Source organism: Leucopleurus acutus (genome assembly GCF_964270905.1).
Source record: "Leucopleurus acutus genome assembly, chromosome: 4".
Taxonomy (NCBI): Eukaryota; Metazoa; Chordata; class Mammalia; order Artiodactyla; family Delphinidae; genus Leucopleurus; species Leucopleurus acutus.
This window is the reverse complement of record NC_139146.1, coordinates 125832855-125860725: the sequence shown is the minus strand read 5'-3', so window position 1 is coordinate 125860725 and position 27871 is coordinate 125832855. Positions and strand designations below refer to the sequence as shown.

General features: G+C 37.5%; 1 protein-coding gene across 4 annotated transcripts in view; it reads left to right on the top strand.

The window, feature by feature from the left end:
* ARFIP1 (ARF interacting protein 1) overlaps nucleotides 1-27871 on the top strand; it is a 134907-nt gene that overhangs the window by 67210 nt on the left and 39826 nt on the right. For 3 of the 4 annotated variants that reach the window (XM_082838264.1, XM_082838262.1, XM_082838263.1), the window contains 3 exons: nucleotides 3304-3399; nucleotides 4930-5042; nucleotides 21672-21893. In XM_082838264.1, the coding sequence (XP_082694390.1) occupies nucleotides 3304-3399; nucleotides 4930-5042; nucleotides 21672-21893 (431 nt within the window). The remainder of the gene's footprint in view (nucleotides 1-3303; nucleotides 3400-4929; nucleotides 5043-21671; nucleotides 21894-27871) is intronic. The other variant, XM_082838265.1, reaches the window with a different exon arrangement.

The following is a 27871-nucleotide window of genomic DNA, read 5'->3' as shown; positions in this document are numbered from 1 at the left end:
GTATATGAAAAAGATAATCATTCTGCCATACTCAGATTAGTTGAGCATTTATTGGAAAGTTGTAGTTGTTTTACGTGCCCTTGTTTTTGTTCTGTTTTGTTTTTTATAAATTTATTTATTTTATTTATTTATTTTTGGCTACGTTGGGTCTTTGTTGCTGGGCGCGGGCTTTCTCTACTTGCGGCGAGCGGGGGCTACTCTTCATTGCGGTGTGCAGGCTTCTCATTGTGGTGGCTTCTCTTGTTGCAGAGCACGGGCTCTAGGCACACGGGCTCAGTAGTTGTGGCGCACGGGCTTAGTTGCTCCGCAGCATGTGGGATCTTCCCAGTGCAGGGCTCGAACCCGTGTCCCCTGCATTGGCAGGCGGATTCTTAACCACTGCACCACCAGGGAAGCCTTAAGTGCCCTTATTTGAAGACATACATAGATAAATTGGAATGAGCATGATTTTCTCATGTTTAAAATTTAGGAAATAGGTCTTATGAAAAAATGTTAGGAGTTGGGGCTATGTTAGCTCTATGGAGAAATGACTGAATGATAACTTTAAATGACTCTATTACCATTGACTTTTCCATCTCTAGAGCAAATTTAGAAGAAATGATACTTAAATTCAGCCTAACAACAAGAAATACTGAAATCTGCCCAGCAAATACACTGTAGAATCAATAATAGTAGAAATCATGAATAAATCAACTCATAAGAGTGAGGTATACTTGGTATCTGAGTTTTGTTTTAATGGGATTTTGATCATTGCATACACATATTCATATTCCTAGATTTCTGCTGTTAAGAGAAAACAGAGCAAACTCCCCAAATTTAGTCAGTTAGCAAAAACATAGAGTTTTAAGAATTATTTTTTGTTGGAATGATTTACTTATTTATTGTGAATGATTTTAGTAACTAATTGAGTCTAAATTAGTGGTTTAAAGGGTTGAAGATACAGAGAATAATTACCCTTGAGCAAACAGTTGAAGGTACACACTTACCTCAGCACCATGTCTTTTGCTACTTTAGTTTGGAAAGTTCTGTATCATTTGTTACATATATTATACATATCTCATGTTATGTCATGGGATTATCTCTTATGTAAGATTAATAAACAGTGATAACCAGAACAACAGAGCTCTGTTCCTGGGATCATCAAGAAATGGAACTACAGTAGTCCTCTTTTATTTAACACTTCCTTATATAATAGAAACCCTTGTGCCTTGGATAGTAGAGTTAGTCTTTTGTTTAAAATGGTGATTGAACTGGATAACATTAAATGCCTTCCAACTCAACAAGTAATTTATGGATTCGTGTTTTCTGTATTGAATTTAATAATGGAGACATTATGGTGTGGATTTGGAACATCTGAGTCTCTAATAAGAAGCTGGTTTAACCTCTCCTCACCTCATTTCTCCTGTAGTTTAATGTCAGACTAGTTGGTTTCCGTTGTCCCTTCCAATTTTCTTGTTTTGTTTTTTTGTTTGTTTGTTTTGGCCGAGCGGCATGTGGGATCTTAGTTCCCTGACCAGGGATTGAACCCATGACCTCTGCATTGGGAGCGCACAGTCTTAACCACTGGACCACCAAGGAAGTCCCCTTCCAGTTTTAAATTTTATGGCTCAACAGATTTCTTTTTTTTAAAAGACAAGTATCTCACTTTGAAAGGTAGCACCAGCCTATTTAGATCTATTGCATGTTTGGATTTTAACATTAGATCCAGTCCAGATTAAGGTTTTCATATTATTAAACCTGGTGGCTGTTTCTGATCAGAACTTAGTATATCTGGGATATGAGAAAGTTGACGATGATTCTTATTAGAAATTTTTAATTATAAATTTTGATACATTATGTGTTTTTTAGAGAACTGGGAAAGAGTGTAGTTGAAATAAAATTATCTTATAAACATTAAAATATACTCAGCTAAATGTGGAAGGATGTTAATAATTTTTTCAACTTCTTTTTAATTATCACTTCCCTAAAGATATATAGCCTTTAGAATTTAAAATAAAGAAATCAGTTGAAGCTAATTTTCTTTAGTTTAATGCCAGACAGTTTTCTTAGTTTAATGCTGGCCATTAGCAACAATGTTGGGTAGTCAGTTTTTCTTATTTTATAGGTAACTGAGGCTCAGGGACCTTAAGTAATTTGCCAGGGTGTTACTGGCAAATTACTGATACTAAAATATTGATACTATGTGGTTAAATAGAGCCAGAATTTCAAGCCCAGAGTTAGAATTTAAAACTCAGTTGTGTTTCACTCAGAAATTGTGTTCTTTCCTCTGGTTCTCAAGCTTAGTTGTGTTTGAGAATAGCCTAAGTAGCTTTTAAAAAACTACAGTTGCCTAATGTGCAGCATGGTGACTATAGTTAATAATAATGTATACTTGAAATCTGCTTAGAGAATAGATCTCAAGTTTTTTCACCACACACACAAAAGAGGTAACTATGTGAGGTGATGGATGTAATCATTTCACAATGTATACATATATCAAAACATCACTTTGTACACCTTAAATATATACAATTTTTATTTACCTAATAAATAAATGAAAACTAAAAATCAATCGAATAAAAAAGATAAACCTGGCAAAAAAGAAAAAAAAAGCCCTACAGATACCTGTTTCACTGATAATCAGAAGATTTTATGGAGTGTCTCAGGTATGTTTTAAAAGCTTCAGAAGTAATGCTTATGATTAATCGGAATAACACTCTATATTAGCACTTCTCAAGCTTAAAAAAAACCATGCAGATCACCTGAGGATCTTGTGAAAATGCAGATTCTGGTTCAGTAGATCTGTGGCAGGGCCTGAGTTTTGCATTTCTGGTGAGCTCCCAGGTGACATAATTGATGGAGACCCCTTGCATCCATACTATGAGTAGCAGTGACCTACACTATGTGATATTTGACATATGATATGAAAATGTTGGCTACAGTTTCTGTGAAGGCTGTGATTCATTCACATTTCTATGAATTTTAATATTAAATTTGATACAGTGTTACGTGCCTTTGGATTTCTACTTGAAGAGCTTTCCTCCCTATGTTAGAGTAGCAAGTGATAAAATATTTACTTAAGCTTTAAATCATTCAGCTGTGGGACTCTAATCACATTCTTTTAATTGATTTGGAAACTAAGAACTCAGTCTGGTAGCATCCATTTATTATTAGTCCATTTCTGCAAGAAAACAAGTATATTAATTCTAGCTTTTAATCCTAGTTTTTGAATATCTTAAAGAAAATGTCAGTATACCTATATTCAAAATGTAAGTATGTGGAGGAAGAAAAGGATTTTCACAGTGAAATGTCTGCCCTTTTCAGGTTCCCCAGCACCACCACTGCCATCTGTTATGTCTCCTAGCAGGGTGGCAGCTAGTCGACTGGCTCAACAAGGAAGTGATTTAATTGTTCCTGCAGGTATTCACTGCGCTGATTGGATAAAGCCCTTCTTGCTACTGCTGAAACTAAACTAATTCACTCAGTTTCTTATCACTTGCTTTACATTCTTAGGTGTGTGTTATTCTGGCTGTTTTGGTGGCTGCTTTTTTTTTTTTTTTAACAATAAGGAAAATAATCTTTCTAGCCATAGCTTATCTTTCTGGCTTTTCAAAGTTTATTAGGCTCTATTTCAAACCCGAAATTTAATTTACCTTACGATTAAAAAACACTGTAAAATTGATTCATTTTAAATCATCCTCTCTTCGCTCTGGAAAATGTTGGTTTACTTATTTGATCCTAAACTGCTCTGCACTTTAATATTGCTGGGCTATAAAAACAGGGAAAAAATAAACTTTGTATTTCTTTTTACATGAAATGTTAATATTTTGTTTCTGTGAGAATTTTGTAAATTCTTAAATGTGTTTGATTTTGTATGCTGTTCTCTTTCTTAGATTGTGGTAAAGGCTGGGCTGACTAGAGGAGTGAGAAAAGAGATTTTTGCTGACTGTAACCTTTTACAGCCATTTTATAAAACATTTTCTCTTGTCTTCTTCTCATTGTTATTTTAAAATTATTATGAAGTTTCTATCCCAAGTCATTAGCATCACACATGTTTATTAAATATTTTCTTCTGGGCTTCCCTGGTGGCGCAGTGGTTGAGAGGCCGCCTGCTGATGCAGGGGACACGGGTTCGTGACCCCGTCTGGGAAGATCCCACATGCCGCGGAGCGGCTGGGCCTGTGAGCCATGGCTGCTAAGCCTGCGCGTCCGGAGCCTGTGCTCCGAGACGGGAGAGGCCACAACAGTGAGAGGCCTGCATAACGCAAAAAAAAAAAAAAATTTTTCTTCTACGAAAAATATTTTACTATTAGGAACTATATAATTGTAGAGTTGCTTTTATGTCATAATTTCTTGATTGTTGGAGCAATGCATTATCAGGGCTTTATACTGCCTGTATTAATTATGGCTTTTTTGGGAAGTGGGGGGTTCTCTTGAGAAAAAACGAAGTACAATGTAGGTCTTGTTATAACACAGCCTCTTATACTAGTGGTAAGATATTTTTAATGACTTTATAGTGTTTTTAAATCCTCCAAAATTACAGTAACATTCTATTGTTGCTCTCTTCTATGTAGTATAGTGAAAGGAGATCACTGTGAAGAGTGCGTGGCCTTTCAGATTTTCACTGACAGTTTTTTTTAGAATCATTAGGTTATAAGATTAATTGTGGAAATTTTATTTTTCTTGAAGTAAACAGCAACGTATTTAGAGAAGAAGGCCGGTTGCAGGATTTGTTTTTAAGAAGATGGACAAACCTCGGAAATATTTTTTTTTAAGTGTTAGGAAATTATCCTCAAAATGATTCCAGGAAGTTCTAGTCCTTCACCTTGTGGGAACTTTTTTATTTCTTTAAACGCATAAGTAGTTTAATTTGAACAGCATCAGTGTTTTGTTTTCTTTCTACTTGTCTTTATCTGGTTTGCATTTTTATCTTTTGTTCTGATCTTATAGGTGGCCAGAGAACGCAAACAAAAAGTGGACCAGTTATTCTAGCAGATGAAACTAAAAATCCTGCAATGGAAAAGTTAGAACTTGTTAGAAAATGGAGTCTAAATACCTACAAGGTTTGTAATTTTTTTTAAATGTTTCTACCCTATCTGGCTCTAAGAATTTTCATTTGTATGTTATTCAAATTATTATTTTGCAATTATATGAATATATAGGAGAGAATAATGCTATTTAAACATAAATATACAATTAGAAAATGAAGTATTTTGTCTTATTGATCTTGGCATAAATGTATTTTAAAAAGTCAGTAGCAAGAGTTTAAAAAAAAGCTACTAAAGTTCTTACTAATTGACAGATAACACATAGTTGAAGAAGAAATACAGTGCCTGGGAGGGAGCACATTTAGCTGTATACAGAGCTGCTCTAGATATGTTTGTCACAATCTGCAGGTTTTTGATACTTTATAGCAGCTGAATGTCAAAAGAGTTATATTAGTTTTCCAAAGTTTGGAATTCTCTGATTTATTGTAATAACTAAGCACTAACTGTACACACAGCAAATGAGTTGGGTTTCAGAAGTTTATTGTTGTTAGTTGTATTGTTTCAGAGTAATTGTTGGTTATTTTTTTTATGTTCTCATAAAACAAATAAGCAAATTATTTAATCTGTACTGTATTTGGTGTATTACAAATAGATAAGCCCCAAATCCACTTAGTACCTTCAAATCTTAACAGGGACAAGATGGTAGAATTCATAGAATAGTTAAGTGGGTGAAAGCCCTAACAGTTCAAGTTAGAGCATTAGCCTTAACACTGGCTGTATTTGTGAATTGGTAGTGGGCCTAGTGGTTTGTAAGTCAGGAATTGTCTGTATTTTTATACGGAGTCTCTTATGTGTCTTCTAAAGAGTAATACAAAAGCGAATTTATTCTTTCAGTTAGTATTTTTAAAGTATGATCTGCAGTTTTCTACAAAAGTACAGGTATTCTTAAGATGGTAAAAGTGCCCTGAAACTGCTACATGAATCTTTCCAAAAAAGTATTTAGTTCATGTCAGTGTAGAACTGAGAAATGCCAGTGGTAGCCGTCAAAAAGGCATCAGTGGACGCCTGCGAAACTGTTCCCACTCAGGACATTCTATTTACTCATTGCCCCTTTTGTTCTCAAGGACATGGATTCTCTCATTCCATGTATTGTTTTTCCCTTTGTATTCCCTCATATCACAACAGTTCAACCAAATATTCAAATGTCTACTTCATCTTCTCGCTGATTCCACGTATCTAGTTAATTATTAAATGGATTCTGCCTCTTTAATATTCTTTGACTTTATCCCCTCGTCTCCATCTCACCCTTCACAGCCATATGATTACTCTCTCACATTACTGTAGTAGCTTCTTGACAAATTCTCTTAGCCTACATATTCTGCTTTGCCTGACATGGTTCATTCTTGCTTAAAATCCTTCACTCAATCCCCATTGTCTTTAGAACAGCATGGATCTGACCCCATCTACCTTTCCAACTTCATCTCCTGCTGCTCTTCTCTTCACCCAGGGATCCAGTGATCCATACCAGATTATCCAGATATTTCCTAAACAAGCTGTGCTTTCTCACACCTCTACTACTTTGTTCACAGGGCTGTATTTGCCTACTGCTTGGAATTCCCCTTCATGCTCCCTTTCATTCCACTTGTTTATCTTCATACCAGACTGAGCTCCATTCATTTATTTATTAAATTCTGTTCAGCCATTCCTTTGTTCATTTATTCCTGAAATTTGACTCTAACCATTGGCATTCTCTATCCACACATTTAGAGCCTAAAGAATACAGGCCTTATTTCTGAACTAAATCCTAGTAATTTTACAGATTACCAAATTAAATTTTTCTCATTTTAGCCTTCCTCTCTTATGTCATTTAATTTGTGTTTTCCTTGTTCTTTATCTTTTTTTTTCCTATATGTGTGTGTTTATCATGTATTCCTTTTCTTCTGTCTTTTACCTGTTCAGTAATCTGAGTTGAATCATTAAGATTCCAGTTATCTCTACATTAACATACCACATGCAGACTTTCTGTTAATAAAAATGACCAGTCTTCATAATGTGTACACATGGCATAGTACTATGTGAAAGAGTTATTCTCTTCAGAGTGATCACTTTATTTTTAGCTGAAACTTTTTTTCATTAGAAAAGTTTGGATATCTCAGTCTAAGTCAAAAGAGAGAAAGTCCTAGCTTACATGATTTTATGAAGTTTGTAGCCCATGTGTCTGGACTGACATATGACGCTCTATTCTTGCGGCGTTTTGACCTTTTTGGTCCAAATTGTGAGCTGATATAGGACATTCGTTGTCATTTGGATAATCCTTCAAGTATTGATTCTGATTTGGGTGAATTAGGACTTTGCTTGTTATCCATCATACTCTTGAGGACCTTGATTCTGGCTATGGCTTTGATCCTTTCTTTCTTGGACTTCAGTTCCTACATGATTTCTAACTTTAATTTCTTCTGCCTAGCAAACACTTTAAGGCTTTTCCTAAAAGAGAATATTAGCACTTCCTTTACTGGTTGTTAATTTTGGCTCCAAGAGCAGTCTGGTGATTAAAACCAAATATGTAATAGGAGTGATTTTAAGTTTAGGCCTTGAACCTATCTTCTTAAATATTATTATTATTAATTTATTTACTCATTTATAGCTGTGTTGGGTCTTCATGGCTGCACGCAGGCTTTTTCTAGTTGTAGCGAGCAGGGGCTACACTTTGTGAGCATGCACGGGCTTCTCATTGCGGTGGCTTCTCTTGTTGTGGAGCCACAGGCTCTAGGTGCGCGGGCTTCAGTAGTTGTGGCACGCATGTTTCAGCAGTTGTGGCTCGCGGGCTCTAGAGTGCAGGCTCAGTAGTTATGGAGCATGGACTTAGTTGCTCTGCAGCATGTGGGATCTTCCTGGACCAGGGCTCGAACCCATGTCCCCTGTATTGGCAGGAAGATTCTTAACGACTGCACCACCAGGGGAGTCCCTTAAATATTATTTTAATCTACCTGATTTTATTCACATACTTTGAATACAAAATTTATTTATTTTCTTATTCATTCTCATCTGCAAGAACAGTTGTGAATAATGAACTCTGGTTTATCATTTTTGTTTTTTTGTATTTTCCTAGTGTAAACTAGGGTCCTTTTAGAAATCCATCTTATTTTTTTAAGAATAATCTCAGTTTCAGCATTCAGACCTGTTTGGCATCTTTTCTAAACATTAAATGTTTCTTAAAAATGTTTTAAGAATGTGCCACCAGTATTCATACCTTTATCAAGTTAATATTTGTTGTCTTAAAGCCAGTATCTTTAAAACTTTCATTCCCGTTTTTCTTATCATATTACCTTCTTTATTTACTTCTTGATCTGTCTCCCCTGTTCAATTTCTAGTATTTCCTTTTATGCTCCCTTTTTCCCTATCCTTCACTCTTAATAACTCTTTTAATGTAATATCTATCAGTTGCTGCCATGAAATTATTCTTTTCCTTGTACTTAAATTGTTTTATTCCTTTTTTTTTTTTTTGCATTATACAAAAGCTCTGGTGCTATTTAAATACTAGTAGTACCCAGTGACTATCTTGTAAATTCATGACCTATATGGTGGTGATTTATGGTATTTTATACACTGTTTATCATTATATTATCTTCCCCCAAGTAGGAGATCTATGTAGAGCAATAATTTACTTTTGCTTCTTCCTGCCCCTTTAATTTTGTTCCATTTGTCCTATTATTTTCAAAATGAATTCGTTTTTTTCTTTTTTTTTTTAACATCTTTATTGGAGTATAATTGCTTTACATTGTTGTGTTAGTTTCTGCTGTATAACAAGTGAATCAGCGATACATGTACATATATCCCCATATTCCCTCCCTTTTGTGTCTCCCTCCCACCCCTCTAGGTGGTCACAAAGCAACGAGGTCATCTCTCTGTTCTATGCGGCTGCTTCCCACTAGCTATCTCTCTTACATTTGGTAGTGTATATATGTCAGTGCAGCTCTCTCACTTCTTCCAAGCTTATGCTTACCCCTCCCCATGTCCTCAAGTCCATTTTCTACGTCTGCGTCTTTATTCCTGTCCTACCCCTAGGTTCTTTAGAACCATTTTTTTTTAGATTCTGTATATATGTGTTAGCATATGGTATTTGTTTTTCTCTTTCTGACTTACTTCACTCTGTATGACAGACTCTAGGTCCATCCACTGCACTACAAATAACTCAATTTCCTTTCTTTTTATGGCTGAGTAATATTCCATTGTATATATGTGCCACATCTTCTTTATCCATTCATCTGTTGATGGACACTTAGGTTGATTCTGTGTTCTGGCTATTGTAAATAGAGCTGCAATGAACATTGTGGTACATGACTCTTTTTGAATTATGTTTTTCTCAGGGTATATGCCCAGTAGTGGGATTGCTGGGTCATATGGTAGTTTTATTTTTAGGTTTTTAAGGAGCCTCCATACTGTTCTGCATAGTGGCAGTATCAACTTACAGTCCCACCAGCAGTGCAAGAGGGTTCCCTTTTTTCCACACCCTCTCCAGCATTTATTGTTTGCAGATTTTTTGATGATGGCTATTCTGACTGGTGTGAGGTGATACCGCATTGTAGTTTTGATTTTCATTTCTCTAATGATTAGTGATGTTGAGCATCCTTTCATGTGTTTGTTGACAATCTGTATGTCTGCTTTGGAGAAATGTCTGTTTACATCTTCTGCCCATTTTTGGATTGGGTTGTTTGTTTTTTTTGATATTGAGCGGCATGAGCTGCTTGTAAATTTTGGAGATTAATCCTTTGTCAGTTGCTTCATTTGCAAATATTTTCTCCCATTCTGAGGTTGTCTTTTGGTCTTGTTTATGGTTTCCTTTGCTGTGCAAAAGCTTTGAAGTTTCATTAGGTCCCATTTGTTTATTTTTGTTTTTATTTCCATTCCTCTAGGAGGTGGGTCAAAAAGAATCTTGCTGTGATTTATGTCATAGTGTTCTGCCTATGTTTTCCTCTAAGAGTTTGATAGTTTCTGGCCTTACATTTAGGTCTTTAATACATTTTGAGCTTATTTTTGTGTATGGTGTTAGGGAATGTTCTAATCTCATACTTTTACATGTACCTGTCCAGTTTTCCCAGCACCACTTACTGAAGAGGCTGTCTTTTCTCCACTGTATATTCTTGCCTCCTTTATCAAAAAAAAGGTGACCATGTGTGCGTGGGTTTATCTCTGGGCTTTCTATCCTCTTCCATTGATCTGTATTTCTGTTTTTGTGCCAGTACCATACTGTCTTGATTACTGTAGCTTTGTAGTATAGTCTGAAGTCAGGGAGCCTGATTCCTCCAGCTCCATTTTTCATTCTCAAGATTGCTTTGGCTGTTCGGGGTCTTTTGTGTTTCCATACAAATTGTGAAATTTTTTGTTCTAGTTCTGTGAAAAATGCCAGTGGTATTTTGATAGAGATTGCATTAAATCTGTAGATTGCTTTGGGTAGTAGAGTCATTTTCACAGTGTTGATTCTTGCAATCCAAGAACATGGTATATCTCTCCATCTATTTGTATCATCTTTAATTTCTTTCATCAGTGTCATAATTTTCTCCATACCGGTCGTTTGTCTCCTTATGTAGGTTTATTCCTAGATATTTTATTCTTTTTGTTGCAGTGGTAAATGGGAGTGTTTTCTTAATTTCATTTTCAGATTTTTCATTATTAATATGTAGGAATGCCAGAGATTTCTGTGCATTAATTTTGTATCCTGCTACTTTACCAAATTCACTGATTAGCTCTAGTAGTTTTCTGGTAGCATCTTTGGGATTCTCTATGTATAGTATCATGTCATCTGCAAACAGTGACAGCTTTGCTGCTTCTTTTCCGATTTGCATTCCTTTTATTTCTTTGTCTTCTCTGATTACTGTGGCTACAACTTCCAAAACTATGTTGAATAAGAGTGGTGAGTGTGGGCAACCTTGTCTTGTTCCTGATCTTAATGGAAATGGTTTCAGTTTTTCACCATTGAGGACGATGTTGACTGTGGGTTTGTCATATACGGCCTTTATTATGTTGAGGAAAGTTCCCTCTCTGCCTACTTTCTGCAGGGTTTTTATCATAAATGGGTGTTGAATTTTGTCGAAAACTTTCTCTGCATCTATTGAGATGATCATATGGTTTCTCTCCTTCAGTTTGTTAATATGGTGTATCACGTTGATTGATTTGCATATATTGAAGAATCCTTGTATTCCTGGAATAAACCCCACTTGATCATGGTGTATCATCCTTTTAATGTGCTGTTGGATTCTGTTTGCTAGTATTTTGTTTAGGATTTTTGCATCTATGTTCATCAGTGATATTGGCCTGTAGTTTTCTTTCTTTGTGACATCTTTGTCTGGTTTTCGTATCAGGGTGATGGTGGCCTCCTAGAATGAGTTTGGGAGTGTTCCTCCCTCTGCTATATTTTGGAAGAGTTTGAGAAGGATAGGTGTTAGCTCTTTTCTAAATGTTTGATAGAACTCGCCTGTGAAGCCATCTGGTCCTGGGCTTTTGTTTGTTGGAAGATTTTAAATAACAGTTTCAATTTCAGTGCTTGTAATTGGTCTGTTCATAATTTCTATTTCTTCTTGATTGAGTCTTGGCATGTTGTGCATTTCTACGAATTTGTCCATTTCTTCCAGGTTGTCCATTTTATTGGCATACAGTTGCTTGTAGTAATCTCTCATGATCTTTTGTATTTCTGCAGTGGCAGTTCTCCTTTTTCATTTCTAATCCTATTGATTTGAGTCTTCTCCCTTTTCTTCTTGATGAGTCTGGCTAATGGTTTATCAGTTTTGTTTATCTTCTCAAAGAACCAGCTTTTAGATTTATTGATCTTTTGCTATCATTTCCTTCTTTTCTTTTTCATTTATTTCTGGTCTGATATTCATGATTTCCTTCCTTCTGCTAACTTTGGGTTTTTTTTGTTCTTCTTTCTCTAATTGCTTTAGATGCAAGGTTAGGTTGTTTATTTGAGATGTTTCCTGTTTCTTAAGCTAGGATTGTATTGCTTATAAACTTCCCTCTTGGAACTGCTTTTGCTGCATCCCATAGGTTTTGGGTCGTCGTGTCTCCATTGTCATTTGTTTCTAAGTATTTTTTGATTTCCTCTTTCATTTCTTCAGTGTTCACTTCGTTATTAAGTAGTGTATTGTTTAGCCTCCATGTGTTTGTATTTTTTACAGCTCTTTTCCTGTAATTGATACCTGGTCTCATAGTGTTGTGGTCGGAAAAGATACGTGATACAATTTCAATTTTCTTAAATTTATGAAGGCTTGATTTGAGACACAAAATATGATCTATCCTGGAGAATGTTCCATGAGCACTTGAGAGAAATGTGTATTCTGTTGTTTTTGATTGGAATGTCCTATAAATATCAGTTAATTCCATCTTGTTTAATGTATCATTTAAAGCTTGTGTTTCCTTATTTATTTTCATTTTGGATGATCTGTCCATTGGTGAAAGTGGGGTGTTAACGTCACCTACTCTTTATGTGTTACTGTCGATTTCCCCTTTTATGGCTGTTAGTATCTGCCTTATGTATTGAGGTGCTCCTAAGTTGGGTGCATAAATATTTACAATTGTTATATCTTCTTCTTGGATTGATCCCTTGATCATTATGTAGTGTCCCACTTTGTCTCTTGTAATAGTCTGTATTTTAAAGTCTATTTTGTCTGATAAGGAGAATTGCTACTCCAGCTTTCTTCTGATTTCCATTTGCATGGAATAACTTTTTCCATCCCCTCACTTTCAGTCTGTATGTGTCCCTAGGTCTGAAGTGGGTCCCTTGTAGACAGCATATATATGAGTCTTATTTTTGTATCCATTCAGCCAGTCTGTGTCTTTTGGTGGGAGCATTTAATCCATTTACATTTAAGGTAATTATCGATATGTATGTTCCTATTCCCATTTTCTTAATTGTTTTGGGTTTGTTATTGTAGGTCTTTTCCTTCTCTTGTGTTTCTTGCCTAGAGAAGTTCCTTTAGCATTTGCTGTAAAGCTGGCTTGGTGGTGCTGAACTCTCTCAGCTTTTGCTTGTCTCTAAAGGTTTTAATTTCTCCATCAAATCTGAATGAGATCCTTGCTGGAGAGAGTAATCTTCTGGCTTGCAGAGTTTCTGCTGAAAGATCAGCTGTTAACCTTATGGGGATTCCCTTGTGTGTTATTTGTTGTTTTTCCCTTGCTGCTTTTAATATGTTTTCCTTGTATTTAATTTGTGACAGTTTGATTAATATGTGTCTTGGTGTGTTTCTCCTTGGATTTATCCTGTATGGGACTCTCTGCTTCCTGGACTTGATTAACTATTTCCTTTCCCATATTAGGGAAGTTTTCAACTATAATCTCTTCAAATATTTTCCCAGTCCCTTTCTTTTACTCTTATTCTTCTGGGATCTGTATAATTTGAATGTTGGTGCGTTTAATGTGGTCCCAGAGGTCTCTGAGGCTGTCCTCAGTTCTTTTCATTCTTTTGTCTTTATTCTGCTCTGCAGTAGTTATTTCCACTATTTTATCTTCCAGGTCACTTATCCGTTCTTCTGCCTCAGTTATTCTGCTATTGATCCCTTCTAGAGTATTTTTTATTTCATTTTTTCTGCTGTTCATCATTGCTTGTTTCCTCTTTAGTTCTTCTAGTTCCTTGTTAAATGTTTCTTGCATTTTGTCTATTTTATTTCCTAGATTTTGGATCATCTTTACTCTCATTATTATGAATTCTTTTTCAGGTAGACTGCCTATGTCCTCTTCATTTGTTAGGTCTAGTGGGTTTTTATCTTGCTCCTTCATCTGCTGTGTGTTTTTCTTTCTTCTCATTTTGCTTATCTTACTGTGTTTGGGGTCTCCTTTTTGCAGGTTGCAGGTTTGTAGTTCCCTTTGTTTTTGGTGTCTGTCCTCAGTGGCTAAAGTTAGTTCAGTGGGTTGTGTAGGCTTCCTGGTGGAGGGGACTAGTGCCTGTGTTCTGCTGGATAAGGCTGGATCTTGTCTTTCTGGTGGGCAGGACCACGTCTGGTGGTGTGTTTTGGGGTGTCTGTGGACTTATTATGATTTTAGGCAACCTCTCTGCTAATGGGTGGGGTTGTGTTCCTGTCTTGCTAGTTGTTTGGCATAGGGTGTCCAGCACTCTAGCTTGCTTGTCATTGAGTGAAACTGGGTGTTGGTGTTGAGATGGAGATCTCTGGGAGATTTTCGCCGTTTGATATTACGTTGAGCTGGGAAGTCTCTTGCGGACCAGTGTCCTGAAGTTGGCTCTGCCACATCAGAGGCACAGCACTGACTCATGGCTGCAGCACCAAGAGCCTTTCATCCACACAGCTCAGAATAAAAGGGAGAAAAAGTAGAAAGAAAGATAGGAAGGGAGGGAGGGAGGGAGGGAGGAAGGAAGGAAGGAGGGAGGAGAAAGAAAGAAAGAAAGGAAGGAAGGAAGAAAGAGAAATAAAATAAAGTTATTAAAATAAAAAATAATTATTAGAAAAATATTTTTACATAGTAAAAAAAAAAAATTGGACGGATAAAACCCTAGGACAAATGGTGAAAGCAAAGCTATAGAGACAAAATCTCACACAGAAACATACACGTACACACTCACAAAAAGAGGAAAAGGGGAAAAAATCATAGATCTTGCTCTCAAAGTCCACCTCCTCAATTTGGGATGATTCGTTGTCTATTCATGTATTCCACAGATGCAGGGCACATCAAGTTGATTGTGGAGATTTAATCTGCTGCTCCTGAGGCTGCTGGGAGAGACTTCCCTTTCTCTTGTTTGTTCTCACAGCTCCCGGGGCTCAGCTTTGGATTTGGTCCCGCCGCTGCTTGTAGGTCGCAGGAGGGCGTCTGTTCTCCGCTCAGACAGGACGGGATTAAAGGAGCCGCTGATTCGGGGCCTATGGCTCACTCAGGCCAGGGGGAGGGAGGAGCACAGAGTGCGGGGCGGGCCTGCGGCGGCAGAGGCCAGCGTGACATTGCACCAGCCTGAGGCGCGCCGTACGTTCTTCCGGGGAAGTTGTCCCTGGATCCCAGGATCCTGGCAGTGGCGGGCTGCAGAGGCTCCCTGGAAGGGAGGTGTGGGTAGTGACCTGTGCTCGCACAGAGGCTGCTTGGTGGCGGCGGCAGCAGCCTTAGCGTCTCATGCCCGTCTCTGGGGTCCGCAGTGTTAGCCACGGCTCGCTCCCATCTCTGGAGGTCCTTTAAGCAGTGCTCTTAATCCCCTCTCCTTGCGCGCCAGGAAACAAAGAGGGAAGAAAAAGTCTCTTGCCTTTTCGGCAGGTCCAGACTTTTTCCCGAATTCCCTCCCAGCTAGCCGTGGTGCACTAGCCCCTTCAGGCTGTGTTCACGCTGCCAGTCTTCTCCCTGGGAGATGACCAAAGCCCGAGCCTCAGCTCCCAGCCCCGCCCTACCTGGCGGGTGAACAGACAAGCCTCTCGGGCTGGTGAGTGCCGGTCGGTGCCGATCCTCTGTGCGGGAATCTCTCTGCTTTGCCCTCTGCACGCCTGTGGTTGCGCTCTCCTTCACGGCTCTGAAGCTTCCCCCACTCTGCCACCTGCAGTCTCCACCCACGAAGGGGCTCCTAGTGTGTTGAAACCTTTCCTCCTTCACAGCTCCCTCCCACTTGTGCAGGTCCTGTCCCTATTCTTTTGTCTCTGTTTATTCTTTTTCCTTTTGCCCTACCCAGGTACGTGGGGAGTTTCTTGCCTTTTGGGAGGTGTGAGGTCTTCTGCCAGCATTCTGTAGGTGTTCTGTAGGAGTTGTTCCACATGTAGATGTATTCTGATGTATCTGTGGGGAGGAAGGTGATCGCCGTGTCTTACTCTTCCGCCATCTTCCCCCTCTCCTATTTTATTCTTTTTGTTGCAGTGCCAAGTGGGAGTGTTTCCATAATTTCTCTTTCAGATCTTTCATCATTAATGTATAGGAATGCAAGAGATTTCTGTGCATTTTGTATCCTGCAACTTTACCAAATTCATTGATTAGCTCTAGTAGTTTCCTGGTGCCATTTTTAGGGTTCTCCGTGTATAGTATAATGTCATCTGCACACAATGACAGTTTTACTTCTTCTTTCCCATTTGGATTCATTTTATTTCTTTTTCTTCTCTGATTGCTGTTGCTAGGACTTCCAAAACTATGTTGAATAATAGTGGTGAGAGTGGACATCCTTGTCTTATTCCTAATCTTAGAGGAAATGCTTTCAGTTTTTCACCATTGAGAATGATGTTTGCTGTGGGTTTGTCATATATGGCCTTTATTATGTTGAGGTAGTTTCCCTCTATGCCCACTTTCTGGAGAGTTTTTATCATAAATGGGTGCTGAATTTTGTCAACAGCTTTTTCTGCATCTATTGAGATGATCATATGGTTTTTATTCTTCAATTTGTTAATATAGTGTATCACATTGATTGATTTGCATATATTGAAGAATCCTTGCATCCCTGGGATAAATCTCACTTTAACATGGTGTCTGATGTTTGTTTGTTTTTTTGCCTACATGGGACTCTCACTGTTGTGGCCTCTCCCGTTGTGGAGCACAGGCTCCGGACGGGCAGGCTCAGCGGCCATGGCTCAAGGACCCAGCCACTCCGCGGCATGTGGGATCTTCCTGGACTGGGGCACGAACCCGTGTTCCCTGCTACAGCAGGTGGACTCTCAACCACTGCGCCACCAGGGAAGCCCAGTGTCCGATCTTTTTAATGTGGTGTTTAATTCTGTTTGCTAGTATTTTGTTGAGGATTTTTTCATCTATATTCATGAGTGATACTGGTCTGTAATTTTCCTTTCTGTTTTGTATCTTTGTCTGATTTTGGTGTCAGGGTGATGGTGGCCTCATAGAATGAGTTTGGGAGTGTTCCTTCCTCTGCAGTTTTTTGCAAGAGTTTCAGAAGGATGGGTGTTAGCTCTTCTCCAAATGTTTGATAGAATTCACCTGTGAAGCTATCTGGTCCTGGACTTTTGTTTGTTGGAAGATTTTTCATCACAGTTTTAATTTCATTACTTGTGTTTGGTCTGTTCATATTTTCTATTTCCTCCTGGTTCAGTCTTGGAAGGCTATACCTTTCTAAGAATTTGTCCATTTCTTCCAGGTTGTCCATTTTGTTGGCATAGAGTTGCTTGTAGTAGTCTTTTAGGATGCTTTGTATTTCTGTGGTGTCTGTTGTAACTTCTCCTTTTTGATTTCTAATTTTATTGATTTGAATCCTCTCCCTCTTTTTCTTGATGGTTTATCAATTTTGTTTATCTTCTCAAACAACCAGCTTTTAGTTTTATTCATCTTTGCTATTGTTTTCTTTGTTTTTATTTCATTTATTTCTGCGCAGATATTTATGATTTCTTTTGCTAACTTTGGGTTTTGTTTGTTCTTCTTTCTCTAGTTCCTTTAGGTGTAAGGTTAGATTGTTTACTTGAGATTTTTCTTGTTTCTTGAGATAGGCTTGTATAGCTATAAACTTCCCTCTTAGAACTGCTTTTGCTGCATCCCGTAGGTTTTGGATTGTCGTGTTTTCATTGTCATTTGTCTCTAGGTATTTTTTTATTTCCTCTTTGATTTCTTCAGTGATCTCTTGCTTATTTAATAATGTATTGTTTAGCCTCCATGTGTTTGTGTTTTTTACATTTTTTTCCCTGTAATTCATTTCTAATCTCATAGTGTTGTGGTCAGAAATGATGCATGATATGATTTCAGTTTTCTTAAATTTACTGAGGCTTGATTTGTGACCCAAGATGTGATCTATCCTGGAGAATGTTCCATGTGCACTTGAGAAGAAAGTGTAATCTGCTGTTTTTGGATGGAATATCCTATAAATATCAATTAAATCTATCTGGTCTGTTGTGTCATTTAAAGCTTCTGTTTCCTTATTTATTTTCATTTTGGATGATCTGTCCATTGTTGTAAGTGAGGTGTTAAAGTTCCCCACTATTATTGTGTTACTGTCAATTTCCTCCTTTATACCTGTTAGCAGTTGCCTTATGTATTGAGGTGCTCCTATGTTGGGTGCATATATATTTATAATTGTTATATCTTCTTCTTGGATTGGTTCCTTGATCATTATGTAGTGTCCTTCCTTGTCTCTTGTAACATACTTTTTTTTAAAGTCTATTTTATCTGATATGAATATAGCTACTCCAGCTTTCTTTTGATTTCCATTTGCATGGAATATCTTTTTCCATCCCCTCACCTTCAGTCTGTATGTGTCACTAGGTCTGAAGTGGGTCTCTTATAGACAGCATATATATGGATCTTGTTTTTGTATCCATTCAGTGAAGAATGTATCCATTCATTCTTTTGGTTGGAGCATTTAATCCATTCACTTTTAAGGTAATTATCAATATGTATGTTCCTATGACCATTTTCTTAATTGTTTTGGGTTTGTTTTTGTAGGTCCTTTCCTTCTCTTGTGTCTCCCACTTAGAGAAGTTCCTTTACCATTGCTTGTAGAGCTGGTTTGGTGGTGCTGAATTCTCTTAGCTTTTGCTTGTCTGTAAAGCTTTTGATTTCTCCATTGAATCTGAATGAGATCCTTGCTGGGTAGAGTAATCTTGGTTGTAGGTTCTTCCCTTTCATCACTTTGAATATATCATGTCACTCTCTTCTGGCTTGTGGAGTTTATGCTGAGAAATCAGCTCTTAACCTTATGGGAGTTCCCTTGTATGTTATTTTCGTTTTTCCCTTGCTGCTTTCAATAATATTTCTTTGTCTTTAATTTTTGCCAATTTGATTACTATGTGTCTCAGCATGTTTCTCCTTGGGTTTATCCTGTATGGGACTCGCTGCACTTCCTGGACTTGGGTGGCTATTTCCTTTCCCATGTTAGGGAAGTTTTCGACTATAATCTCTTCAAATATTTTCTCGGGTCCTTTCTCTCTCTCTTCTCCTTCTGGGACACCTATATTGCAAATGTTCTTGTGTTTAATGTTGTCTCAGAGGTCTCTTAGGCTGTCTTCATTTCTTTTCATTCTTTTTTCTTTATTCTGTTCTGCAGCAGTGAATTCCACCATTCTGTCTTCCAGGTCACTTATCCATTCTTCTGCCTCAGTTATTCTGCTATTGATTCCTTCTAGTGTAGTTTTCATTTCATTTATTGTATTGTTCATCTCTGTTTGTTTGTTCTTTAATTCTTCTAGGTCTTTGTTAAACATTTCTTGCATCTTCTCGATCTTTGCCTCCATTCTTTTTCTGAGGTCCTGGATCATCTTCACTATCATTATTCTGAATTCTTTTTCTGGAAGGTTGCCTATCTCCACTTCATTTAGTTTTTTTTCTGGGGTTTTATCTTGTTCCTTCATCTGGTATATAGCCCCCTACCTTTTCATCTTGTCTTTCTGTGAATGTGGTTTTTGTTCCACAGGCTGCAGGATTGTAGTTCTTCTTACTTCTGCTGTCTGCCCTCTGGTGTATGAGGCTATCTAAGAGGCTTGATGGGAGGGACTGGTGGTGGGTAGAGCTGACTGTTACTCTGGTGGGCAGAGTTCTGTAAAACTTTAATCCACTTGACTGTTGATGGGTGGGACTGGGTTCCCTCCCTGTTGGTTGTTTGGCCTGAGGCAACCCAACACTGGAGGCTACCTGGGCTCTTTGATGGGGCTAATGACAGGCTCTGGCAGGGCTCATGCCAAGGAGTACTTCTCAGAACTTCTGCTGCCAGTGCCCTTGTCCCCCTGGTGAAACAGAGCCACCCCCCGCCTCTGCAGGAGACCCTCCAACACTAGCAGGTAGGTCTGATTCAGTCTCCCCCGGGGTCACTACTCCTTCCCCTGGTTCCCAATGCGCACACTGCTTTGTGTATGCCCTCCAAGTGTGTAGTCTCTGTTTCCCCCAGTCCTGTCAAAGTCCTGCAATCAATTCCCACTAGCCTTCAAAGTCTGATTCTCTAGGAATTCTTCCTCCCGTTGCCGGACCCCCAGGTTGGGAAGCCTGATGTGGAGCTCAGAACCTTCACTCAGGTGGGTAGACTTCTGTGGTATAAGTGTTCTCCAGTCTGTGAGTCACCCACCCACTAGTTATGGGGTTTGATTTTACTGTGATTGCGCCCCTCCTACCATCTCATTGTGGCTTCTCCTTTATCTTTGGGTGTGGGGTATCTTTTTTGGTGAGTTCCAGTGTCTTCCTGTCAATGGTTGTCCAGCAGCTAGTTGTGATTCTGGTGTTCTCACAAGAGAGAGTGAGAGCACGTCCTTGTACTCCATCGTCTTGGTTCCTCCTCTCTCTGCTTTTTAAAAAAAGAATTCCTTTATAAAAAATGTTTATTCATAAAAATCCTTAGTTGATGATAAGAGAGAATGTGTCAGGGAATTCATTTCAATTTTAAAATAGAAAAATATGAGTAGCTAAATATAAATTTATGTGAATTGACAAGGAAAAGTCTCAAGATATTCATTCTCAGAAAAGAAATGCTCAGGATATTATGTATAGCATAGCATGCGCTCATGTTTACTTTAAGAATATTATATATGTGATTATATAGGTTTAAAGGAGAGTCTCTACTACCCATCAAACTATTAATAGTTTTCTACTATTTAGTCAAATTAAAGGACGGAAGGGGAATTTCATTTTTATTTCATTCATTATTTTAACTTTTACAACAAATACTAATTCTGTGACCAAAACTTTGAGAGACATGATAAAAGAACAAATTTACAAATTTTCAAAATTGCAAAACTTATTTACTACTTTTCAGAATATTTTTTTAGATTTAAATGATAAGGATTATATTAATGCCCTACATTGTTACTCTAAAAATGTATTGTTGAGTAGTGAATTTGCTTGTAATTTTTTATTTCTAGCAAAAATTACTAGAAAACTTATTTTCATGTGCTCTAAAGTTAGGTACTTTAAAAAATTGTAAATTCCTATATCATTATTTCTGGGACAGAGATAGAATAACATAGAGTAGAATAACATAATTTAATTTTATCTGGGCAAAAGTAGAAGAATTCAGGAATCTGTAATCTCTACCTCTTTCTCTTTCTCTGTTCCTCCCCCCTTCCCTCCCTCCCTACCTCCTCTTTCTTCTTTCTCCTTTCTTTCTTCCCCTCATTCTTCCTACTCACACACATATACACAGCTATTTAAGGGGAAAATCGAAGGAAAAAAAACATTTGAAACCAATAGGAGAGTAGAATTTTGGTATTCTTATTATTCCTATATTAATAGTCGAGTATTATTCTTAAATCAATGCCAAGTATCTCAGTTGTTTTCAGTAATCTACCAAAGTGCACAAAACTTGAAATATGATTATGTGAGAGAGCTCATCTGGCAGTATATACACTAGCTAGATACGTCTTAAAACTTCCTCTATTAAGTAATAGTTAAAAAACATGTCTGATAAATTTACTTTCTGGGGCTTCCCTGGTGGCGCAGTGGTTGAGAGTCCGCCTGCCGATGCAGGGGACACGGGTTCATGCCCCGGTCCGGGAGTATCCCACGTGCCACGGAGTGGCTGGGCCCGTGGGCCATGGCCGCTGGGCCTGGGCGTGTGGAGCCTGTGCTCCGCAACGGGAGGGGCCGCGACAGTGAGAGGCCCGCGTACCGCAAAAAAAAAAAAAAAAAAATTACTTTCTGAGTCCTGATGAACCTCTAAGGGGGCTGACAATTTTCCGTTTGTTAGGCTAGCTTGTTTGAAGCCAAAAATGGTGTATGCCATATGCTTCCAGCATTTGCACTTTGGATTGCTGTATTACTGTTTTTTTCTTTTGTTCTTTTTTTCTTTCTAAACAAAGTATATCTTTCCACTTCTAGTGCACTCGACAGATTATCTCTGAGAAGCTGGGCCGTGGATCAAGAACTGTGGACCTTGAACTTGAAGCTCAGATTGATATATTAAGAGATAACAAGAAAAAATATGAAAATATTCTAAAACTGGCTCAGACATTGTCAACCCAGCTTTTCCAGATGGTGCATACCCAAAGGCAACTCGGAGATGCATTTGCTGACCTGAGTTTGAAGTCACTAGAACTCCATGTAAGATTATTTGAAATAACTATTGGGGGGTGAGGGGGATGAAAATGGCAATAGGAGTATACTAAGAGGTAAGTTGTTACGTTTCTGATTTGCTGAATTCTTAATAAAATTGTAATCTTGTGGTGTTCTTTAAGATATTTCATATAATTTTCAAGAAGGCCCAACTACTTCTGTCAACATAGTGGTCCAGTTGTACCCTAAAGAAGATGTCATCTGGAGGTTTCAGGGCAAGGGAACTTGGTAGAGGAAAGGAAAAAAAGTACTCAGCCTGCTAGAGCCTAGAAAGAATCATAGCTATGTATATAGCTGGGTGTGGGTAAAAAGTAAATTCAGGCACCTATTGAAAATCTCCTGCGTAGTCTCTGAATGTCCTAAGCAAAGAGTAGCTTGCTTGACTGGATTTGTGATACACTTTTACTGAAATCATTAGTGTAAAATTGTGAATTTTAGAATGAAATTATTTTTCTGTATATATCTATATAAGTATTCAGCAAAGCATTATTAACAATTTCTAATAATATCTTAAGTGACTCCTTTTATGTCTTTTTTTTTTTTCCCTCACGTGGAGCCAAAAGGTACAGAAATTCCTTGCCTACAGACTTCTAACTTGCACAGTTAGATAATTTAGAGCATTAAATCATTTGATAATATCTAGTATCTTGGACAAAGAAAGTTTAGCTACAGATGACAATGTTGAGAAAAACATTGAGATTCAATTCTAACTGAATCATTAGACAGTCAAAAAGAAGAATGAAACTAATATTTAGGAAGCTGAGTTATCATAACAGCTGCAATTATTGAGTATCCACAATTTCAATATAATGGGCTAGGTGCTTTATAACCATTATATCATGTAATTTATCTAACACTGCAAGAAATGTTATCCCCTGTTTATAGATGAGGAAGTTGAGGCCAAGAGAGTTTACGTAGTTTTTATAAACTCACAAAACAAATAAAAGATAGAATTGGAATTTATATCCAGGCCTTTTTGTTTCTCCATGATCTCTCTTTTTTTTAAATAAGAATTAATAGCATTTTTTAAAGTATTTATTTTTTGGCTGCGTCGGGTCTTAGTTGCAGCACACAGCGCACAGGCTCTTTGTTGAGGTGCGCAGGCTCCAGAGCAAGTGGGCTCAGTAGTTGTGGTGCATGGGCTCTCTAGTTGTGGCGTGCAGGCCCAGTTGCCCTGTGGCATGTGGGATCTTAGTTCCCCAACCAGGGATTGAACCAGTGTCCTCTGCATTGCAAGACAGATTCTTAACCACTGGATCACAAGGGAAGTCCCTTTCCATGATCTCTTGCTGTCTCTTTAAATGGAATCTTTAGATGGTCTGTGACCCAGAGAAAAATCCCCACAGTATGGAGAGAGGTAGCCAGAGTATAGGGTCTGAGGAAGTGCTGCAGTAATGTTATCACTGATGCTATATTCAGTAGAACCTATTAATTATAATAGTTAACAGAGATTGGGGACTTACTATACACCAGATACAGTGGTTTATATGTGTATTAGCTTATCTAATGCTCAGTCTTAGCTAGTAGTACTTTTATTATCTTTCTTTTACAGATGTGAAGTCCTTTTTTTTTTAAACAGAACTGAGAGGGTAATCCTCAGTATTCAAGTCCATTGGACCCAGTTTGAATTTTTAAGTTTTTTATTTGAGCATTTTTAACTCTTTGTAAAGATTGGTATTTCATGACTTTATTCTTTCTTGGAGGTCTTCCAATGAGAAAATTTACTTATGCTTTTAATAGAATAAAACTTGTTATCTTGCAACTACCATATGGGTCCATTGGAAATCAGACACGATATGGGATCTTAATGATCCTATTTTCCTATATCTTAAAACATTTTGCTGTTTCACCATCTGAGGAATTATTTCGTTATTACTCATCAGTTTTTTTCCTACCATGTTAAAAATGACTAAGACAATAAGAAAACTAAAGAATGACAGCATTGCCTAGAAGAATGATACAATAGTGAGATAAATACTTTTTGTTTGTTTGCATTGCCAAAAAGAAATCTGGAGAAACTGTTTATGTAGTTGTTTGTTTTTTTTTTTAATGTTCATGCAACACAATTAAGAATTTTGGAATTTTTCATTTTTGCACATAATGGAAAGAGACTACAATACCAGATTAATACATTTCACAATTATTACACAAATCAGAAGATGACTGCAAAGAGATAGCAGTATTGACTCTTACCAATTATGGCAAAATTGGATAATATCAGTGAAATTGCGGGCTATAAGTATTCCAATGATGATATCCTATGTGAATTTTCTTAAAGAGTCATTGAATAATAATGTATTTTTAAGGACAAAAGGAAATACGGTATTGTGTTAGTCAAGATTCTCCAGAGAAACAGAATCAACAGGATACATAGCTATATAGAGATTTATTTTAAGAAATTGGTTCACATGATTGGCAAGGCTGCTACATCCAAAATCTGTAGGGTAGGCTGGCAGGCTGGAGACCCAGGAAAGAGTAGCAGTACAAGTCCAAAGGCAGTCTGCTAGCAGAATTCTTTCTTGTCCAGGGGAGGTCAGTCGTTGTTCTATTAAGGTCTTCAGCTGATTGCATGACACCCGCTCACGTTATGGAGGGCAGTCTGCTTTACTGACAGTACACCAATTAAAATATAAGTCTCATTCAGAAACACCCTCACAGAAACATCAGAATAATGTTTGACCAAATATTTGGACACTGTGACCGAACCAAGTTGATGCACAAACTATCTCAGGTATTTTCATTTAGTTAGTTGTTCAACAGGAGCAACTCCAACAAGCAACATTTTTTTAAAGAATCTGGACCATCCTGTTTTGCTAAGAAGACATGATATTACTTCTTTTATGATGTTTATGCACCAAAATATACTTGATATATTTGTTAGTGAACAAATGCTGAAAGTAAATGTGTATACAAAAGTGATTTGAAGGAAATATATAATATAGAAATTTTAAAAAATTCATTGAATTGAACATTCTAATTGATATTTATAAATGTAAAAGTAATGGTAAACTAGAACCTACTGGAGATGCATTTGAAATCTGGAATCAACATTTACAAGGAGGATGTTTTTGTATCATTCAAGGTTTTCCAGAGAAAGAGCATCAGTAGGAGATACACACACACACCCCCAAAAGATTTATTTTAAGGAATTGGCTGACACTGTTATAGGGATTGGCAAGTCTGCAATCCATAGGGTAGGCCAGAACGCTGGAAACTTGGACAAGGTTTCTGTGTTACAGTGTTAAGACAGAATTCCTTCTCCAGGAAACCTCAAACTTTTGCTCTTAAGACCTTCAGCTGATTAGATGAGGCCCATCATGTTATGGAGGATAATCTCCTTAAAGCCAACTTTAAACCACGTCTTCAGTGTTTATCATCGTAAATGTTGATCACATCACAAAATCTGCACCTTTGTAGCAACATCTAGACTGATGTGTGACCAAACAGCTAACACCATAGTCTTATCAAGTGGGCACATAAAATTAACCATCACAATCCACACTTTGTCAGCTTAGCAGCACTTATATGCATCTCTTTAAACCACACTTAATCTCCAAATCAAGACAATAAAGTCTTACTTCCACCTAATGTGATATAACTATCCTGTGTACTATCAAAGACACAGCAACTCTTTCCCTAGAAGATGATGCAAAGTCCTTGGGTGAGGATCACTTTTTTCCTTGATCTCCTGAAAGTTAAATACTATGGTGTTAAGTTAACAATAGCTATATATCATGATATAAACTTAATATATCTTATGTGATAAGGGAGGAAAGATAAGAGAGGGAAGAAAACAAAGGTACTTGCTTTACACACACACACACACACACACACAAACATTCATAACAAAGTAAGGAAGAAATAAGAATTATAGTCCTCATTTCTACAAATGGTCACATGGTTGTAGCTTCTTCCATTACCCATTCCATACTGCATTTGTCCTCAGGTAGCACCTCAGTCTCTGGTGGTTCTTTGCCTGGTGAGGTGACCCAAACCATCATTCCTGAAAGGTCCAGACCATTAGCAGTCCTTCCTGAAATGGGCTGTTGTAGTTTTCCATTGAAATTAATCACAGGACATGGTAGTAGTAAGGGGTCGCCTGGGTTCCAGGCTTACTCTTCCTTACCTCCACTGTGGAGGGGCAGTCCAAATTCTCCTTGGTAATCAGGATCAGTCACACCCGCCAACACAGTAACTCCCTTCTTTGCCTGTTGGTTCTTTTTGAGGAAAAGTTTATAGAGTACAGTAGTGAAGAGCTGAGGTCCACTTCCTTCCACCTTATGCCATATTAACTGGGATTTCTGGAAAATACATAGTGCAGGGGCTGGCACATAGCGGCACTAGATAAATTATGATGGTTATGATAGCTGTTGTTGAGATTGTGACATTTGGGGGTTGAGGAAGAATTTATAGATTAGTCCAGTTTCTTCATTTTCTAGAGAAACAACCAATATCCAGCAGTAAAAAAAAGTCAAATCTCCTGAAGGGGATAGGAAATGATCTTTTTTTTTTTTTTTTTTTTTTTTTTGCTGTACGCGGGCCTCTCACTGTTGTGGCCTCTCCCGTTGTGGAGCACAGGCTCCGGACACACAAGCTCAGCGGCCATGGCTCACGGGCCCAGCCGCTCCACGGCATGTGGGATCTTCCCAGACCGGGGCACGAACCCACAGCCCCTGCATCGGCAGGTGGACTCTCAACCACTGCGCCACCAGGGAAGCCCAAGAAATGATCTTTTAATGAATGCCTGTCATCTGTCAGAAACTTTATACAGGTTGCCTTGTTAGACTTCCTGTCAAGCTTGTAAGGGAATTATCTTCATTTTATTAGTAAGGGAATGGAGGCCCGAAGAATTTGAGTTATTCATGAGAGACACAAATCCATTGAGTGGCAGAATCAAGATATGAATTCCCAAACTGTTTGAATTTCCAAACTGTTTGAATTTCCAAACTAGACTTTTACCATTTTATCACATGCCTTCCTCCTAGTTCTGTTGTACCATGGCACCTTATTAAATTGCATTTTCTCAATTTAGAGGGTAACATCTACATTGAGATTAGGAAAGTTTCCACAGTCCAAATTACTATCAATTGTCAATTAGTTCTTGTGATTCTAGTTTTTTTGTATTATTGTTTAAAATAACTCATTTGTGATTAATTAGGTAATAATATCTATTACTAAAACTTGGTGTTTTAGGTCCAATCATATGCTTCTGTTATTTAGTCCTAATGTATAAGTTGAATGGGAAATGGTGGTCATTTATATTTGGTACATTTACATCTGATAAATATTGTAAATAATGTAGGAGCTGCTGAAGAGAAAAAAAGTTCAAGTGTTTTGAAACTTCATTCTCTCTATATATAAAGCAAGTAAATTTTTAGATCAAGGAATTGTGTTGGCCTTTCTTCTTCACTGACAGATTAGAACTACAGCCCTGTTCTTGATATGTATACCCTTTGACTATTAAAATAATGTGTAAAATACCCCTGTCCAACTGAGAATACTAAAATAACTTATCAACTAAATGAAGTTTGAGGCATGTTTTATTTTATTTTCATTGCCAAAAAAACATATTTAATTATGTATGTATAATGCATATACATATGTATATTTATTTATTTCTAGTGTCCTAATTGTTTTGTAACATTTACTACTATGTCTCTTGTACCTTACTATAAAAAAGCTTTTTTATTTTAGCCAATTAAGTTTCCAAATTATGCAATAAAATCTGAAGTTTTATACACATTTTCATCACAGAATTATGGGCGAGATTTACACTCATGAAACAGAACAGTGTCCATTTACTCCTCCTGTCTGCTTTGAATTTAGGGCTGTTTTTCTCATCTGTAAATATAGGATTCCAAATTCTGCTGTATAACATATCAATCTGCAGTGATTTCATCTTACAATACTCTGTTTTTTTGTTTATTTGTTGTTAGTAAAAGCACAGCTTTCTAGGTTATATAGAT